Below are 20600 nucleotides of genomic sequence, written 5' to 3' on the forward strand. Positions count from 1 at the left end.
TCACTCCATGTAGCTAGATATAGGTTAATAACAAGAAAGAGGACTCCTTAGCAATAAGATCTTGCTTCACACAAGAAGTTAAGCATTGGAAGATGAAGCAGAGAAAAGTAACAGATCTCAGTGGAGACTGGAAGGCCAGAGCAGAAGCTTGGGTTTCAGTATTTAAGAAGTGGCATTGCCGGGCGGCGCCTGTGGCTCAGTGAGTAGGGCGCCGGCCCCATATGCCGAGGGTGGCGGGTTCGGACCCAGCCCCGGCCAAACTGCAACAAAAAAATAGCCGGGCGTTGTGGCGGGCGCCTGTAGTCCCAGCTGCTCGGGAGGCTGAGGCAAGAGAATGGCGTAAGCCCAGGAGTTGGAGGTTGCTGTGAGTCGTGTGAGGCCATGGCACTCTACCCGAGGGCGGTACAGTGAGACTCTGTCTCTACAAAAAAAGAAAAAAAAAAAAAAAAGAAGTGGCATTGCCAGTGGCGACCTAAAGGCTGTGGCTCAAACTACCAATTGACTACTCAGCTAAGAGCTCAGCCAGTTTGCTTTGGAGTGACGGTGAATTCTTCAAAATACCCTAAGTTGCAAGGTGAGTAAAGAAGTGAGGATGTGAGGCTGAGAAGGGTCCAGGGAGGAGAGGTTACAGTATGCCAGCAGTGAGTACAGACTCCCAGGTGCTAGGTGGTGTGCCTCACGGCAGTGCAGAGAGTCAGCAGAATGGTCTGGGGTTTGACACCCAGGAATGAGGTGTTGTGGGTTCCTCCCCTCCCACCCCGTTGATACATTTAAACTAGACTGGCATAAAGCTTACGCCACGAAGCCAGTTCAGAGCTCATAAAAGATCCCAAAATGATTTCTACCTGGGAGAGTTTTATTACCCAAGACTAAATCTGGGGTTCTTAAGGCATGCATCAAAGTTGATAAAAGAAATTTTTATCAGCAGAAATGACTCCCCTAGTTTTTAATGAAGTCAAGAACTTTGCAAAGGGGTTCATAAAAAATTGACAAATTTACCAGTAGAAACTGTTGATAAGACCGTATCATGTTGCACATGATAAATATACACAATTCTTATTAATTTTTAAGATAAATAATTTTTTTAAAAAAAGAAAGTTGATATACCAAACAAAAATGTTGATAAAATGTTTTTCACTATCAACATAATCCATTTCGACTTTCCTATTTCCACGATTTGATTAAAATGCATGTTTGACATACTGCGGACATGACTATAATACTTATGCTTAATCAGAATTCTATTTCTTCCTTCCTAAATTTCCCCCCAGGCTACATTTTAATAGTTTAGAGCAGTTTATAATCACTGAAGAATACTAACTAGAGCTTTATTTTGTTCTATTATGAATTCAAGTTTTTAAGAATGAATTATGTATGATAAGCTTTCCTTCCCACTAATGTGCCATTTATAACTAGCGTATATAATTCTTTTGAGAAATTGTTGCTATCCAGGGTTTTTATTACAATATACCATTATTATTATTATATAACATGCTACTACCCAGTCCTTTGTAATCTAGCTTGATGTCGTGTCTTAATACACATCTTTGTCCTTAACACACATCTTTGTCCTTAATACATATTTGACTAGACACAGGTCAGGAATGAGGGAGACTCAGAGATGGAGTGAATTTCAAAGGTACACAAGTCTGAGGTGAGACAGAGTTCTCCCACAAAGTGTCACGTTTGGCCCACACAGTTTAAAGTACTACATTAACTGACATATAGAAGTTCAGAAACTTCATGTAAAAATTCAAACTGGGGGCTTCTCTGGAGAAGGCAGCTCTGGGCCGTCCTGCATTCGCTTACAGAACAGCAACCTGCAAAGTAAGCAGCCGCAGGCCTCCCCTGGCTGCGGTGGGCCCCTGGGCGGGGCTTGCAGCATCTTTAGGGCATGTGTAGGGGGCGGGGCAGAGTCCGAGCTGCTGATTGGAGGAGGCTGGCGGGGAAGGCGGAGTCACAGGGGACAATCTGCACGGGCGTACCTTGTGCGCAGCACAATGATGTTATAATTTGATGTAACAACTTGTTACGGCTTCACGTGGCACCAGAGCGTTCTGCTTCACGTCAAAAACTGCTCAGGGCTTTGCCCTCGTGTCTGAGGGCCTGAAGAAGATCAAAAGAGAAGGAAGGCACTCCTCAGAACAGCATGACTCAGGAGAACAAGGAGTGTCCGGCAGGTGCAGTGAAAAGAAACCGAGCTGTGGATGATCTTCAGCATAATTTGAGGTTTTCTTTGTAATTCACCATCTTCATGCATGTCAGATATTCTACTGTGCACCACAGCACAGGGGTGCTGTCAAGAGTTCCTGCGACACGTGGCCCCTCTTGCCCAGGCTTGACGGACTGGGGTCGGCCCCGCAGGCTCCATCGCTGGCTGAGCAGTTCTGTCTCCTCTCTCCACACACAACCATGACCGTGTAATCAGCTCGTGGTCTTTCTCATCCACACACTTATTTACAGCCTGTTGTCTAAGTGAGCAACTGACACTTCTGGAGAGCAGCACCAAAGCTTCACGGCAGGACTTTCTTTGTTTTTTGTTTCTGGTTTTCTTTGGCTTGTTTCGGGTTCACATATCATGAGTTTCCAGAAGCCTGACCCCACCCCCAGCCTGTCCCCAAGATTAAGAAGCAGAGCTGAGGCATGCCCAGTCTTCACAAAATAACTTACCATAGTTCACTCGTAACTTAAACAATTATTTGTATTTTTTTGTATTTCTTTAAAACAAAAAACTAAATTTTGCTGCTGGAAAAGTGCGTGGCTGTAGCTAACAAAGTTCTTCAGCATAACTTTACAATGAACTCCAAATGTCTACTTACCAAGGAGGCTTCCCCATCGTATGAGTGAGCCAAGGTAACCCATGTATTTTCCTTAAACACTGGGCCACTTTATAATAAAAACAACTTGAGTGGGTGGTGCCTGTGGCTCAAAGGAGTAGGGTGCCAGCCCATATGCCAGAGGTGGCAGGTTCAAACCCAGCCCTGGCCAAAAAAAAAAACTGCAAAAAAAAAAAGAAAGAAAAAAAAACAACTTCAGAAGGTGCAATCCTATTCATATTCTTAGTTCTACTCTGTTTTGTGGGAAAAAATGTAAATAGGTTCTTCCACAAACTACCGTTAGCATTGCAAGAGTTTTTAGACTTTGCCAATGCAGAAGGCCAGGGAAGAGAGGGGTGCCAGCAAGGTCCCCTCTTCCTGTGTTTTGTGGTTGATCAATCCTTTGACATGACTTCTGGCTTCTCACGGTAACCGTGCAAGCCTTCTGTGTGTTCATTAGCTTTCTACCTACTTCTGTGCACATACCTACCCGTGCAAACATACATACACAGATGTGCCCTCCACTGTCACTTGCCTGCCCACATATAAACTGAATCTAAAGTACAGTTCTGACTCTGCCCTGTCTTGGTCCTGTTTCTCCTCCTGCCTGCTATCTCTAGTAAATATGGCGGTATCAACTATGCCCTAATTTGATTGGACCCATTATCTATAAATACATAGTAACAGCCCTTCCCAAACCGTATTAGCACCTCCCCAGAAATGCTGCCAATTCATAGGTCTGATTAGCTAGACAAACAGGCAGGGAACTCCAGCCCAAAAAGTAGTCTTTTGTTCTAAATTATGATATTTGCCAGTGAAAGTAGCAAATAGAATTTATGAAATGCAAAAGCACAATTTCTCAAAGCAGTAATTTGGTAGCATCTGTCTTATTCTGAAGAACGTAGCTATCTTGAACATAAGTATAAGGGGGGAAATTCGGCATTGGTCTAGGAAAATCCAGGAGATTATTGAGTCAGAAAGTATGCCCACCGTTGTTCTCATCTTGCTTGCTAAGGGTGCACCAAGCATGTTTATGCGTAGTGCCCCCTGCAGTGATTCAAGCAAGAGAAAGATTACTTTTGAATAAAATGAATATTCGATCAAGAACAGAAATAGATTTAAGCCAGATTTAAACTAAGACGCTAGCCGTAAATCCAGGGAAAGTCAGGGTACTAGAAAATAGCAACATAAAAGCATTTGGATCCTGCCAAATATCCATTTGAAATTGAGATTTCCATATAGCTAAATAAATAAATAGCAAAAATGTAAGCATTACTTACCAAGGGCCTGGCACAATTAACCCTATTTGTCCTCACAAGAGTCCCATAGGGTTTGTACTATTACCATTTTACAGATGTGGCTGAGGGTAAGTGACTCAGTCACAATCATCAATGGTGAGTGACTTCAAATTCGGTGAGTGACCCCCCAAGTCTGTTTTCAACCACTGTACCACCTGCTTACCTGGCACCCATGAGCAGGGGCGAGAAATCATCACTTTTTACCTAATGAGGGAGTTTATTGTGAGGACTTTGAAATATTAAAATACGGTATGTAGTTCTGTATCAAAGCTCCTCTGAGAACAGAAAACCAATCAGATACACATACACACACACACACACATATTCTATTACATCTATGCACACACGCCATAGGATGTATACATGCATTCACACACCACATAACAACGTACTGGTCAATGACTGACTGCCTATACACTGGGGATTCCATGAGGTTATATTGGAGCATGATAGAACCCTGATATGTGTCAGTCGGTACCGCACTGTAAATCAAGCAGGGGAAGTGATTGGTATTTAGTAATGGTGCTGGGACATTTGGCTTTCCAGGAGAAAAATACTTAAAAAAATAAAAACATCTGGATAAATTAAAAATATATATACACAAAATATATAGCATCTAGGTGTGTGTAAATATACACTATGATGTTTGCACAAGAATAAAATGGCTGGGATGCATTTTTCAGAAAGTCTTTTCGTCATTAAGGGACACATGACTATATATGTATATATATATATGCACCTATACAGACATATTAATAAATATATATACATAACACAGAAAGTTATTATACAAATTGGCTACACAATTATAGAAGCCAAGAAGTCCCACGATCTGCCATCAGCAAGGCAGGTGATACAGAAAAGCAAGTGATGTAATTCAGTCCAAATCCAAAGGCCTGAGATCCGGGAGCGTGGATGTTGGAGGGCACACCATGAGCTAAAACAGAGCCGAGTTCACCCCCCTCTGCTTTTTAGTTCTGGGCAGGACTTCCAGATTGGGTGCTGCCCACGCACATGAAGGTGACTGTCTGCTTTACTCAGTTCACCAGTTCAAATGCCCACCTCTTCCAGAAATATTCTCTCAGACAAACCTAGAAATAATGTTTCACCAGCTATCTGGGTATCCTTTGGAGTGGTCAAGTTGACACACAAAAGGAAACATCACAGGTCATTTTCTTAAACACAGTTCTGGACTTTTCTTCAAGACTTTATATTTTACCTTCAAGCCAGTTTACCACCTCTGGAATATGTGTATAAACACAAGAGGTGAGTCTTTAGGATAGGCCTTATTATCAAGCAAAAAAGACAGTCATCCTACCAGCAGGATTTGAGGATGTCCATTTCCCAAAAATCAATCTCTCTCTCTCATCCTGTGCTGACACTGCCTTAAATGGCACGAGCAGAAAAGTTGTGGGAATCACCAAATATTCACAGTTCAACATAAATGTGTCTTCAGATTGATTTTTCCCATCCCAATTGTTCCGCAGCAAAAGGCGCTGGCAAAATGGGATATTACACAGCAGTGTCACAGCAAAGATGATATTTTAATTACCTCTTCACCCTATTGGTGAGGGAAAAATTTCTGCCTGAGAGTTACAAAGATGGCCATAATTTTTTTAAAGAAACTAACAGTATCTTAAAGTATCTAAAAACAAATATTTTTGTAAGATGAGCTGTCAACGCCCAATGATAGTTCCATGATTAAACTTCTATTTCACAAACCTCTATTTTTCCTGACAGTGAACATAGCGGATGATCAAACACGTGTGCTGTGTAATCATTTCTAGAAATGTTTAATGGTACGTGAAGAAGACAAGCTTTATGTCTCACAGAGGTAAGGGCTCAAGATTCTGAGAGCCTGTCCAAAAATCAGGCAAAGAAATCTTTCCCAAAACGTCCTATAATATCTTCATCTCAAAATTTTAGGACATGGCTCTTTCTCTGGATGACAGAATCATCGAACCCCAGAAGCACCAGGACCATCCACCTTCCTGGAGCCCAGGTCTCATCTCAGGATGTCGTCGGGCAGAGTGGGATTCACTGAGATGGAAAGATCAGACTGGAGGAGGTGGGACCACAAACAAATACCCTTAAATATGGAGCCTCAGAGCTCCCTGACTTTTGCCAGTTCAGAGAGATACAGCCAAGTCTTGCAGCAAAACTCAGAGAACTTAATTTATTCTGACGAGCCAAAGCAAGGGGTCCCAGTGTCTGGATGCTTAAGGTGGAATGTCAATCACAGAATCATCTGTACAGGTGATGGGGAAGCAGGGGGTCTAGAAACAGGTGACATTCAGAGATTCTGTAGGCAGCCTTGGCCGGGACTAGAGAACCTGTGTTGGCCAACAGCTGAGATGCTGTCACTGGCCATGGGCGTAGGACAAGGACTCCTAATCCAGAAGAAGACAGAAAAGATCTAGGTGGGGCCTCAGTTCTGGAAGAGTATCATTTAGGAGAGCATAAGTTCTGGAATATGTTTCTGATACTCTTACCCTAAGTGGGGGAAATGCAGACAAAGCCTGAGGGGAAAGGCCATTGTGACATTATTAACTTCAGTGTTGAATGAAGGCTTCCTAAGTCACCAGACCCTCTGAGATCAGGAATGATCTGCTGTTTAGAGAGCAAAGATAAATTCGTGGATGGCACCTGTGGTCCCAGCTACTTGGGAGCCTGAGGCAAGAGAATTGCTTAAGCCCAAGAGTTTGAGGTTGCTGTGAGTTGTGATGACACAGCACTCTACCGAGGGGGAACATGGTGGGACTCTGTCTCAAAAAACCAGAAAATATATGTCATAGATATGCATCTAATTTCTTCCAGATGGGTACTTAAAAAGTTATTTCTAAGCTTTATGCTTTGCTGTGTATACTTAAATGAAGTAGGTGAAATGCTAGGCTGAAGTAGTGAAATGCTGAGTGGATATTGCCTGGTGTCCCACAAGGGACAGCTAAAGGGTAGCTTTTGTATCTTTAAGTACTTTAGCGTTGTTGTTTTCTTTTTCCCGAAGAACTGTCTGATCATTCCCCACAACCCTGCCATGTTCACTTAGGACTAAAGTAGAAACAGCCTTAAATTAAGGCTGTACAACTTTGACTAACACATAAGGAAAAACTTACAGAATGCTGGGGTGGGCATGAGTCTATCTCTGAGCGACCTTTTAAAAAGGGAATAATTCTAATGTAATCCCTGCTTTCAAAGAAGAACTATGGATTCAGAGCAAAATGCACCAGATGGGTTTAGATGTCTGGATCTGGAAGATATAGGGCTATGTCTTGAGTTTCTTGCTAGGTTTCAGGCATTGTGCTTTACATTAATTAATTACATGCAAAAATGTAAATTACAGAAATGGCACAAATAATACCCCCTTTTTTATGAGCCGTAATCTATAGAAATCTTTTATTACAAAATCATAAGCGAGTAATTCTTACAGTGAAAACTATCTCTATAGAAAATAACTAGATAACAACAACAAAAAGTAGGAGTAGGGAATTTGATGCAAAAGACAAAATGTCAAGCAAACAGAATATAGAGAGAGGAAATAAATAAAAGACCAAAAAGTTACAATGAAGTTCTGACTCCCATAAGAAATGTAAGCAACGTTTTTGAAATACTCTCGTTTATCTTCTAATTGTATTAGTTTGGGTTTTGTTGTTTTTACTATTTTGTGTGTGTGTGTGTGTGTGTATGCGTGTGTGGTTTTGTTTTGAAAAGGTACAATTTTCTCTGAATGTCAAGGCAATTTCACCTCCTGAAAGAGGCAACTGAATAGATAGCAAGCAAAAATATAGTCTCCATTATTCTCAGCTTAAAAAAAAAAAAAAAATGGAAAAAGAAACCCTCTGGGGAATTTGCATACTAGTCAGACTTGGGTGCATTGCAGTAGGTGGTTCCGGCTGGGGGTTCGTTCTATTCTTAGACGTCTGTGCCAAGGCAGAGTAGGATGGAAATTGTTCACTGCTGCTGAAGGACCTTCTAGTCATTTCTTTAAATGGGGTTCAACTGTCAGATCAAATTTCCCAAACCTGTGTAAAAGGCTCTTATAATTAGATGTGTCATCTCCTTTTTTCATGGCAAAACTCAAAACTAGGCTGTTTCTGTCAGTAAAATACTGATGTGTACTCTTTCTCTTCCATTAAGAGAATTGCTTTGTTTTTAGAAGGAAGGTTGGGGATTTCTTTCTTTCTTTTCTTTTTTTTTTTTTTTTTTTTCAGTTTTTCTTCCCTTCTCCTTTTGTTAATGAAAGTGTATGACAAGTCAACACTTTTCTTCAAGGTAAAATAAGTGCCTTTTTTTCTTTGAGTAATAACGTGATGTGCCTGGCTTTTTTGGTTGTGTGGCTCTTAAATACAATCCAACACTAGAAATTAATTCATTCAGTGACAAGCCAAGAGTCTCTGGTGACTATTCAAATTTTCTACTTGAATAAATTCATAGCCTGAAAAGCCAAAGGATATTAAAGTGGCCAGTAAGGAGCCTTTATTTCTAGTGTTTGAAACTCAGTCTTTAACTTCATTTTAAAAAGAAAATCTATCAGAATATATATATTACGTTTTATAAAATAGATTTCTTTTCAAGTTTTAGTATAAGATTCTACACCCAAGGCTTCAGGAAGCCTGTGGCCTAACAATGTTTTGTTTTCATTATCTAAATCTATGCTTCAGAATTAGTAAAATATATATATATATGTATGTAAAAATTATATTTGATAATTCCCCTAAACAGTTGCTTTTTGTTTGTTTGTTTGTTTGAGACCATTTGACTCTTTTAAATTCTGAACTGTATTGGCCTGCTGGGCGTGGTGGCTCATGCCTGTAATCCTAGCACGCTGGGAGGCCAAGGGGGGTGAATTGCTTGAGCTGAGCAAGAGAGAGACCTCATCTCTACTAAAAATAGAAAAAAGAAAGGAACTAGCTACGTGTTGCCATGAGCACCTCTAGTCTTGGCTACTTGGAAGGCTGAGGCAAGAGGATCCCTTGAGCCCAATCGTTGGAGGTTGCTTTGAGCTATGACCCCAGGGCACTCTATCCAGGGTATAGAGCAAAACACACACACAAAAAAATACAATACAATAAAAATAAATCCTGGACAATACAAGCTGAATGATTCTATATCAGGGTTTATTAACCTATCACTTTGCCATTTATCATTTTAACACCTTGACTTTATTATATAAGGCCAACTACTTTATAAATAAATGATATTAAAGGTGAATTGTCCTGGACTGGGAGGGTAACTCAGAGAAAATATAAACCTACCTTCAAAGATAACATCATAAGGAATAAATGTGATGTTTCAGCCTTGGAAAAATGGATATGAAGGTCCAGTGTACAAGAGATAGAGAGATAGGATATTTTTGTTTTTCTACTTCAATGTGTAAAGTTGCACTAAGTATTTTCCTTACAGATCATAGTTTTTTCCAAAATTTTTTTCAAAATACTTTTTAGGAATTTTCTCAAATGTGTATGTGAATGAAAGCACACAACTAAAGAATGAAATTTGTTCTTATTAATATGAAGACTAAGAAAAGTTTGGAGAAATGTAGTAAACCAATGATTCCCTGGACTTTGAGATTTCATACACTGATAAAATTTCTGTCATTTAAAAGGTGGAGGGGGACCGAGGGAGGCGGGAGAGAAGAGGAGAAAGGGAGATTGGTGCCCTCCCACTTAATGGGCACAGTGTAAGTGTATGTGGCACACCTCTTGGGGGTGGGACACCACTACAAGAGGGATTCTACCTAACAAGTGCAAACACTGTAGCCTAGTAGTTTTGTTTGTACCCTCACGTTAAACTGAAATTAAAAAAAAAAAGAACCTTATAATAATAAAAATATAACCTACCCCCACCCTAAAAAGAAATGTGGAAAGCATATAGGCTCATGATAAAGAATAGCTTTTTTAAAAATCAAAGATACAGACCTTCATTTAGAAAAAAAAAAACTCCCTACATTGCATTTTGTGCTTTCCATTTGCAGATAGCATAAAACAAAAAAAGTGATACCCTGGTCAAATAGCAGCCCTGGAGCTAAATATTTAAAATATTAACTGGTTGGCAGCCCAATCAGTGTCAGTTACAAATAAGGCAAATTGTGCCTTCTTTGGTAAGGCTGTATATAAAAGCTCATCTGATTAATCTCACAACTACTAGTGGTATTGCTATTTCGTGTATTTTTAAGATTACCTTCCAAGCACTCAGTTTTCATGATTATGGAAATTAGTTAAAATAAAGCTCAAAATAACTGCACTGTTACCCTCTCAAAAAACAAAATAGAAACTAAAAGGATGAAGTTTAATCCATCAACCCTGAGACAAAAAGTTAAATAGTAAATTTTTTTGTTTTTATTTATTATTTATTAATTTTTTTGCAGTTTTTGGCCAGGGCTGGGTTTGAAGCCACCACCTCTAGCATATGGGGCCTGCGCCCCAATCCTTTGAGCCACAGGCGCCGCCCAATAGTAAATTTTATAAATAGGTTTTTCCTGGCCATAATGGAACTTAGCTGAAAGAGTTGTATCTATAAAGGAACAGCATCAGATCCCCAGCTCTAACCATGGGTGTGAACTGATAGGTTGTGTGTTTTAGTGAGGATACCATGTTTCATTATACCATGATGTTTCATTTAATGAAAATAGAAAGTTCCAGGATCCTTTATGAACACAGATTCTGTGTAGCAATGCAGTACTCTTGGCTATGCTGGAAACTAATAATTTACCCAACTTACATAATTTATGCCGCTAAAGAAGGTCTAGATCTACTCAGCACCACAGAGTTGACAAACAAGTCCTTACTCTCCACTGGTCCAGGTCTCCACCCCACTGAGAGAGGAGATTTTTCCAAGAATGGTCGATAAACTCTACTTAACAAATTCAAATATTGTGACTTGGTTGTTTGTACCCTCACATTAACCTGAAATTTAAAAAAAAAGAGAGAGAGGAATAAATAACCAAAAAAAGAAAGAAAGAAAATTAGATTCTCCAATCTCAGAAAGCATGGTGAAAATAAAACCAAAAAATGCCAAGGAAAAAAAAAAAAGAATGGCCAAAGACTTTGCTAGTTTTGCCCATGAGATCTCGGCCTCAATGACCTAGCGTGTGCTGAAGGCCTTTTCTTAGCCTGGGATGCAGGGCACACTCCAGCTCTCTGGGAATTGAGTCCATGCCCATGGTGCAGAGGCAGCATCAACTACCAGACAGGACATTCACAGTGGAGGGACAGACCTGGTCAACCTGGGCAAGTGCCTCTGGATTTCTTTTCGTTTCCTCCTTGCATTAGGCACTAAAGCACCCAGCAAATGTGACACCCTGGAGCCCTTCATCTTCCACAGAAATGTGCACCCCTGAGTTAGGAAAGCAAACACCTGGTAAGTTCCCAAGTAGTTCTGACCGGCCTGTTCAGCACAATTCAGTCCACTGCTTTTGCTTCATTATAAATCGTTCATGAGGAGAGAACAATCTAGGTTGATCCAAAATTAACATGGGTCCCCAACATTGTTCTCTTCCCAGCTGAGCAAATTACTCCCACACATACATTTTCTGCTGAATATACAACTTCAAACTGCTTTTTTTCTAAGTATGGTAAAATTCAATATCATGAACTATGGCTAAAATTCTGATTTACAGATTTGGGGTACCACATTTTTAACATTCTAATACTCTTTAATTGCTTGAATACCTAACAGAGTCAGAAAAGAGAAAAATAAATACATATAGCTCAGATTTTAATTCTTCTATTCTACCCAACCAACGCTAAGTATAAATAAACTAAGAAAAATGTCTCCTTAAGCCTCATTTATTCCTCTGTGGCAATTTATAGTAATAAATGCTAATCTGGGAGGCTGATTTGATTATTCTAATCACCAGAAAGCCTAGTGAATTTTTTTTTAATTAAAAGGAGAAGCTGGGGGAAAACAGTGAATATCTAACAGCACCAAGCACATTTTTCTGCAAGAAATGCATGGCTTTTAATATTAGCAACTATATAAATACCCTCCATGGTTCACTGAATCTTGTTAATGCTTTACCACCATGACCTGGCTCTAAAGCTATTTTATATATGCCAGCATACATGCGTAATAATTTGGAAATTCCCCTTCTGTTTTTCTTACCTAGAACAGTTGCTTGGTGGATAAAGTATTGGCAAATTTCTTGCATGCTGTGCTTTCAAGCATGAAGAGTTCAAATTTATTTCAGAAATTATTATTTCAAATTTATAGAAATAAGAACTCAAAATGCAAAAACGTGATAAGCATGAATTGAACCCAATAGGTATAATATTTGCCTAATATTCAGTTTCGCCATTTCTTCTTCCCCAAATATTACCCACTGGTAACATCTTAGGTGTGGGTCAGATGACATGCTACTAGAAGATACTTAGAGAGGATTTTTTTCCTTTTTAATTTGACCTTGTATAATGTAACTAGTAAAAATGGAGCCAGGTTCATCTGCGTCTACCGTATTGCTAACATTCCTTTGAGAAGTAGTTCCATTACATTGACCTTCACAGATTCCATAAGAGATTGTCAGAGTTTTCTAAAGTACGAAATTATTATTTATTACTCTGTGTAATGACCACCCAATCCACTGCCTTCAAAACAATGATACTGAACTGATTTAAGCATGAGAAGTCTTTGTGGTGGCTAGGGTTCAGTTTGTTTTTTTTTTTTTTAAGTCTTTTATATTTGAGACTTGATTTCCAATATTCAATTGGAAAATACTCAAATATCTACCAAAAGATGCAGGAGACAACTGTGTCCTCTCTCGGGTCCCAGGACTGATGTCCACGCCTGACTATTCCACAGTCGCTGCTCCCACCCATCCTCCAGCCCCTCCTACATGTGCAGCATGGATGGTACCTGAGCCCACAGCTGGTCACTATGCTAGCTTTAAAAGAGAAATCAAGAGATGGAGGTGGAGGTGACATTACGTCTGTTGGTGCATACCTAGGCTTCATAAGATACACTGTCAGCAGATGTATACACAACCTACTGAATTCACAAATCAAAGCTGCCTTGCCTTAGAGGTCATAACATCCCTGCCCTCTTGTACGAAAGCAAGGGAGATCTGGAGAAGTTAGAAGTGACTTAAAAGCCAAATAAGTCATTAGTGGCAAAAACAGGACAGACATCCAGTCACCATAAAGGCCACTTCCATACTTGCTTTTTCACTTCCTGTCTCACCACACTCCGGTCGCCTTCCTGGCTTTACGATGAAGGGTGACGGAATAGAATGACCCTCAGTGGTTTCACAATTCACATACACAGGATGTTTCTGTAAGACACATCTTCCCATCCTTTAAGATCAATTCTGTTGGATCGGCGCCTGTAGCTCAGCAGCTAGGGCACCGGCCACAAACACTGGGGCTGGCAGGTTTGAACACAGCCCAGGCCTGCCAAACAACAATGGCAACTACAACAGAAAAATAGCTGGGTGTTGTGGCCGGTGCTTGTAGTCCCAGCTACTTGGGAGGCCAAGGCAAGAGAATAGCTTAAGCCCAAGAGTTTGAGGTTGCTTTGAGCTGTGACTGCACAGCACTCTACCAAAGGCAACATAGTGAGACTCTGTCTGAAAAAAAAAAAAAAAAAAAATCAATTCGGTGTCTTATCTTTTAATGATTTTTATTCAAAATCTTTGTTATTTTTAAGTAATTATACCCACATTTTAATAGGGTGTATATCTATGTTTTCTGTTTAGCTTCTGAGATAATTTCCTGACACTGATGCAGCTATTTTTTTAAGGAGATAATGTTCACAAGAATTTTAGGATCCTGTTTTACACTTCTGTGTAAATGTAGAACCTCCATAGTTGACCTCATTTTCATAAACCAGACAAGCACCACATGTATGTATCGGAACTGAAGGCCTAGTTCCTTCTGCTGAGCAGTTTGTAACATGCCGGATGGTCACCTTACAGAGGTTGTACTGTATGTTCAGGAAAACGCTCACTGCACTGCTCTGTTCTCTGATAAGGTTGTGACTAAGGGGACAGGGGGCAGATAACAAAGAAAACCAACAGTCTCCATCTCTTCTTTTTAATTGTTTAACTTTATTACTGTTGCACCATTTATACAATTACATATAATTTCAATGCATCCATTGTACATTTTTTTGTTTTTTTATTTATTTTTATTTTTTCCATTTTCCAATGAGTGGTGTGTTGGTGTCTGTGACACAGAATGGAAGAGAAACTGGAGCTGCGATGAACGCAGACTTTTTTTTTTTTTTTTTTTTTCATTTCCACTGACCAATAAACAGAACTACAGGTGCACCCAACCACGGACATGCATTAACTCGTCATGAGAAATCTAGGTAGGCTAAGTAGGATGAGAGAATGTTTGTTACTCCCAAAAATATCTGGAGAGGAAGAATGGAGGATTGGCATCGGGATACATGTGGACAAGCTAAGTGGGCTCTGTCTGAAAGTTGGCATTCATCCACAACATTAAAAAAATATCAAAATAAGAAAGGCTGTAAATTAAAAAGAAAACACAGAAAATACTGCTTTCATAAAGATCTGATTGCCTTGGCACAGGCCCTGTGGGCAGAATCAAACGCATCACTCCCAACTGCCCTGGTCAAAGAAGAAAAGCTATTCGGTCTTAGCGGTGGAGCGCGTGAAACAGCAGTCAGTTCAGGTACAAACGATGTACTGCACTTTCAGACACTGATCTTTAAAATCCAGGACTTCTTGGTAAAGTTGACTGAAGGTATATTAGATATTTCCCCACAAAAATACTATTTGGATTCTCCCCACCCCCTCCCTCCCTTGATGGGACACATCCTTTTTTTTCCTTGGGCAATACGTATCATTACTTCCAATTTGAAACAAGTTAGTATAGGACAGAGAGAGAGGAGAGAGGACAGAGAGAGAAGAGAAAGAGAGAGAGAGAAATCTTTTTTTGTTTTGTTTTAAGTGGTATTATTTTTCCCATAGGCTGTCCTTGTCACTCTTTCACTGCTACGGATTGATCAGAATTAGCTGCCGGGGCCTCGCCAGCCTTCGGCTCTTCTGCGGGGGCTGCAGGGGCCTGGGCCTTGGTTGTAGAACTAGGTGCTTCCGTGGCTGCGGGGGTCTCCTTGGTGGAGGCGGCGGCCTCCGTGCTGCTACATTTTGAGTCTGAAGCCGGGGCCCCGTCACTTTTCGTCTCCTGGGCGCCAGGGGCTGCGGGAGCCTCAGTCTTTTTGGGGTCCCCTTCCTCCTTGCCCGCGCCGTCCCCGGCGGCGGGCGCCGCGCTCTCGGCCGGGCCCGCGGCGGCCTCGGCGGCGGCTCTGGGGGCCTCGCCGCCGGCAGCGGGGCCGGAGGCCGCGGGCTCCGACTCGGCCGCCTTCGGCTCGGCCTTGGCCTCGGCCGCGCCCTCCGCCTTCTCGGGCTCCGCCTTCGGGGCCTCCTCCGGGGCGGCGGCCGCGTCCTTGGCGCCCTCCTGCTCTTCGGCCTTGCGCTCGCCGTCCTGGGCGCCCTGCTCCGCCTTCTCCTTGCCCTCCTTGGCCTCGGCGGGCTCGGCGGCCGCCTGGGGCTCTCCCTCCTTGGGGGTCCCCTCCTCTTCGGTCCCCGCGCCTTCAGCCTTCTTGTCTTTGTCCTTGGCCTTCTCGTCGTTCACATTGTAGCCCTTCTTCTTCTTGCTCAGCTTGCCTCCCATCTTGGAGTTCTGTAACCAAACACAGAACAAAAACAAAACAGAGAAGGGAATTAATTGCTCAGCTGGAGTGAAACCGGGAGGCTTCAGTTTAAGTGAGGAGTTCAAAACTCTTCTGAACTGGGCACCCCACCCCCCAAGCTCCCCAGGGGGTAACATGGTGAATTTTCCTTATATACAGTTAAATCATTATGTCATACGATTATCACACAATTGAACATAGAAATCAAGCAATCAAGGAAAATTTAGGAGCTCAGGCACGTGGAATTTTTTTAGATTGTTAAGAAAAAAAACAAACGACAAAAGAAATTAAGGAACTCTGTTGAGAGCTTCTAATTACACAAGTTGAGGGAGTAAGCAGCTTAAGTCCAAAAATCGGTGATTAGACCCAAAGCTTGTCGATCGCCCTGACGTGGAGCCCTGTTTATTCCTTATCTGCCTTCCCAGGTCTGCCTGTATCCAATATCCAACACTTGTGTGCAAAATGGCAGAACAGCCATTTTAGATCTATGCTATAGCTGGTACAAGTCTTCTTAATTTTAAAATGCTTTCTGGAAAAAATGCAAACTACAATAAAGCACCAATCACAAATTTCTTTTAAGAAATCCAAACTACAAACTCATTTTAAAACGACTATTCCTATGTCAGTTTTACAGACGCAAACACATCTTCAAAGACAAGACAAGAAGGGTTCAGTCTACCGGTTACCCAGTGGGAGCAGTTACATAAAGTATAGTGTCTCCAACTATTTTTAGTTCACTAGTTTTGTGTCTGACTTCCTTTCAAGGTCTTTTTCACTTTCAAAAAAGTTCCAGAAGTCCGGGAGAGGTAGCTCCCAGCTGTGATCCTAGCACTCTGGGAGGCTGAGGCAGTGGATCCCTTGAGCTCAGGCGTTCTAGACCAGTCTGAGCAAGAGTGAGACCCGGTCTCTACTAAAAATAGAAGAACTAGCTGGGCATGATGGCAGGAATCTGTAGTCCCAGCTGCTTGGAAGGCTGAGGCAAGAAGATTGCTCAAGCCCAAGAGTTTGAGGTTGCTGTGAGCTATGTTGCCATAGCACTCTACCCAGGACAACAGAGTGAGACTCTGTCTCAAAAAAAAAAAGTTCTATAGAAATACAAAATTGTTCTTCATTACCAATTTGCTGATTAAAATTCAAACTATACGTGCAAGCTTAGTGGTCATTAACAGCATTTTTCACTCAAAGTTAAGTTTCCAACTGTCTTGAGGATGCTACTTCAAAGGGATGAGGAGCTCTGATTGTCTTTGAATCCTGAATTCTTCTCCTCTGGTACTCAAGCATTAATCTAGATAAGAAATTTCATCCAGAACCATGGCTAGGGCCAAGTAGATTCTGGTTGTTTTTTCTTCTTCTTTTTTTTAATCTTCAAGTGCATTTTTATGGCATCATTTATCAGTGCGGATACACTGAAATGCTACTCTTATAAAGGAAATTGGTTACTTTTTCCTGACGAAAGAAATCACATTCCATTATCCTGGATAGTCCCTACAAATATGGAAGTACAGAAAAGAGAGAGAGCCTTGCCCTGGGCCCCAGTGGTGGTTCTGGTTCTGGCCAGGGTGGGGGCCACTGGCAGAATTGTCAAGCACTCCTTCAGCAGCCTTCTTGTTTTTGTTCTTTTAAAAATATTCATCTACAATGTTTGGAGAACACTTAGAGATCTAAAACTAGACCTGCCATTCAATCCTATAATTCCTCTACTAGGTATATACTCAGAAGAACAAAAATCACATTATAACAAAGATATTTGTGCCAGAATGTGTATTGCAGCCCAATTCATAATTGCTAGATCATAGAAAAAGCCCACGAATGGATTAATAAATTGTGGTATATGTACACCATGGAATATTATGCAGCCTTAAAGAAAGATGGAGACTTTACCTCTTTCATGTTTACATGGATGGAGCTGGAACATATTCTTCTTAGTAAAGTATCTCAAGAATGGAAGAAAAAGTATCCAATGTACTCAGCCCTACTATGAAACTAATTTATGGCTTTCACATGAGAGCTATAACCCAGTTATAACCTAAGAATGGGGGAAGAGGTAGAGGGAGGGGAGGGGAGGGGGGGGATGGGCGGAGGGAGGGTGATTAATGGTATCACACCTATGATGCATCTTATAAGGGTACATGTGAAACTTACTAAATGTAGAATATAAATGTCTTAACACAATAACTAAAAAAATGCCAGGAAGGCTGTTAACCAGTGTGATGAAAATGTGTCAAACGGTCTATAAAACCAGTGTATGGTGCCCCATGATTGCATTAATGTACACAGCTATGATTGAATAATAAAAAAAATTCATCTTCAAGAGAAATTTGGCTATTTATTCATTACACTCCTTGGGATCATAATTCGTGATAGTGAAATAAGCTACATTGATGTTACTTAAAAGTCAGGCATTGGGTAGGAGGGAACTACTTTTCAGTGAAGACTGTGTCTTACCACTCTGAATTCATCTCCTGCCTGGAATGACTTTAATAGTTAGGGGAGAAAAAAAAAAGCAATAAACTGAAAGATGCCTAAAATATTACTGCTATTCTCAAGTAATAGTTCCTGTTATCCAAGAAAGAATCTCTTTTACCTGGGTTTTTAAAAAAAGGATTGGCTTTTGGTCAATACCTACTTCAGACCTCTAACGGGTTCTATTTCACTTAACTATTATTTTTCCCTCAAACCTAGAAACAAATATACATAGCATAAAGAAATATATCATTTTATCCTATAAGCAGTTACAAAGCAATCAATCGGGATGTAAAGAAATAAACTGGACCAATATTTTAAATTGTAGTTTAGAACCCTTTCACTGAATTCTTAGTCAGTCTATATCAACTACCTGACATTTGGAAATACATGTGGGTACATTCAGTTAAGCTAAATAAGAAACAGGAAACCTGACAGGTCTGCCTTCAGGACCGTCCCTCAATTCGATAATAGAAACCCATACACCAACTTAGAAGTTACAGATGGTTAAGACAAGCGTAAATGCAGTGCACTTTTCGTAAGTGTAACATGGGGTGCCGCTTCCTGACACCCACACCATGAAACTCTATACAGCAATCCCCGGAGGTTGAAAGTCTTGTTGGTTTGCAAACCTAAAATCTGAGTTACTAAAACTGGTTTTCTGAAACACAGTTAAGGCCACATTCTATTCTTTCTTTTAAACCCAGCTGTGATTCATTTCTGGGTCAAAATGAACATACGTAATCAAGTTTGTAAGGAAGAAAACGTGCCTGTTTTCAAACCCAAGACTAATAAATGCCCCCTCACTTCTGGCAATTTACCTGTGCTAGTTAAGAGTGAGGTGCCAGAGGAAGGCTTATAGAATCCTCTAGAAACCCTGGAAAAGCAGATGCCCCTGATTATGCTCTAAGACAGTATGGGTGAAGAACTTGCCAGTGCCCAGGGGTATATTAAAATTACAATCTAAAGTCTCGCAACTGTTTCCTAGGTGTCAGCCACGGTCCTAATCCCAACCATATTACACAAATTATTTAATCTTCTCAACAGTGCAATGTAGTGTGCCATGAACATCTCCTTTTACTAGTGAAGGGAGTTCCTCCAGTACTATGAGAAAAAGGGCAAGTCCAACAAAATTCAGTACAGCCAGAAGGTACCATTGAGGAGGCAAAAAGGAACATTACCCACTCTGGGTAATTCAGGCTGATGCCACCTGAGCTGGCTCAGAATTTAAGATGTTGAAAGAACTAGGAAGAAAGTCGGTATTTCAGGTACTCTACGCTTCTCAACTTTTCATCTTCCTATTTGCCTGTTTTGTATCAAAAGAGAGCATTGGACATACAGTTTAATGATTTCCCTTATTTGTTACTTCTAATTTTGAAAGAAATCATTTGGTGAAGAAAGTTAGAAATTGGAACTTCTAAGTTAAGAAAAAAAAAAAGGCAGCTAAAAAAAAAAAATTGGGGCATCACTTAAACCTAAACCAGGACTCTACTGAAAGGGCATTTCTCCACAGTTAGGGCATTCACCAGGCATTAAGCAGCCCAGCCAGAAAACTCAAACCAGTGCTCTGTTCATTGACCTAAGCACCATGTGTTTACATGCTCCCCAAATACTGAAGCTGGTCTCTTAGATACGACATCTCAAAGGAAAGCAAATTCGGGAGCTGTCCTTTAAATTCTCAAGAAAATTCTGTGTCCAAAATATAGATTTATGTCTTGAAATTGAGATAGAAAATAACCATAAGCAGCAGCAGAAAATGGAATTTTACTGAATTTAATCTGGTAAATGTTGGACAAGAATTATTTCAAGACCTTGCACACTGGATCACAGAAGACTGATAAGATGCTGGGATAGGTCCCACCTCCATAGCACACTGCCCTGTATTCTGAGGCAAGTTAATTTCACCCTGTGCCACCATTTCTTACAAAATAAAAAATGTCACTATCATGGGAATTTAATGTGAAGCATCAATAATTTGACATGTCGCCAGCCTGCAATAAATGTTAGTTTCTTTTCCCATAATTTAACATTACAATTCTTAGATAATTCTGTTTTTTTATTTTATTTTATTTTTTTGAGATAGAGAATCACTATGCCACCCTCGGTAGAGTGCTATGGGGTCACAGCTCACAGCAACCTCAAACTCTTGGGCTTAAGTGATTGCTTAAGTGATTCTCTTACCTCAGCCTCCCAAGTAGCTGGAACTACAGGTGCCCACCACCATGCCCATTTTTTCTAATTTTAGTAGAGATAAGGTCTCACTCTTGCTCAGGCTGATCTCAAACTCCTAAGCTCACACAGTCTACTGCCTCAGCCTCCCAAAGTAAGGATTTATAGGTGGGAATCACAGCACCTGGCCAAAGAATCCAAATTCTTA

General features: G+C 40.8%; 1 protein-coding gene across 2 annotated transcripts in view; it reads right to left on the bottom strand.

Annotated features, from left to right (window-relative positions):
- Positions 1-14130: 14130 nt before the first annotated feature.
- Positions 14131-20600, bottom strand: part of BASP1 (brain abundant membrane attached signal protein 1) — a 52660-nt gene continuing 46190 nt past the window's right edge. For both annotated transcript variants that reach the window (XM_053592845.1, XM_053592854.1), the window contains exon 2: positions 14131-15750. In XM_053592845.1, the coding sequence (XP_053448820.1) occupies positions 15049-15741 (693 nt within the window). In that variant the 5' untranslated portion in view covers positions 15742-15750 and the 3' untranslated portion in view covers positions 14131-15048. The remainder of the gene's footprint in view (positions 15751-20600) is intronic.

The sequence above is a fragment of the Nycticebus coucang genome, chromosome 1, assembly GCF_027406575.1.
Source record: "Nycticebus coucang isolate mNycCou1 chromosome 1, mNycCou1.pri, whole genome shotgun sequence".
NCBI lineage: Eukaryota > Metazoa > Chordata > Mammalia > Primates > Lorisidae > Nycticebus > Nycticebus coucang.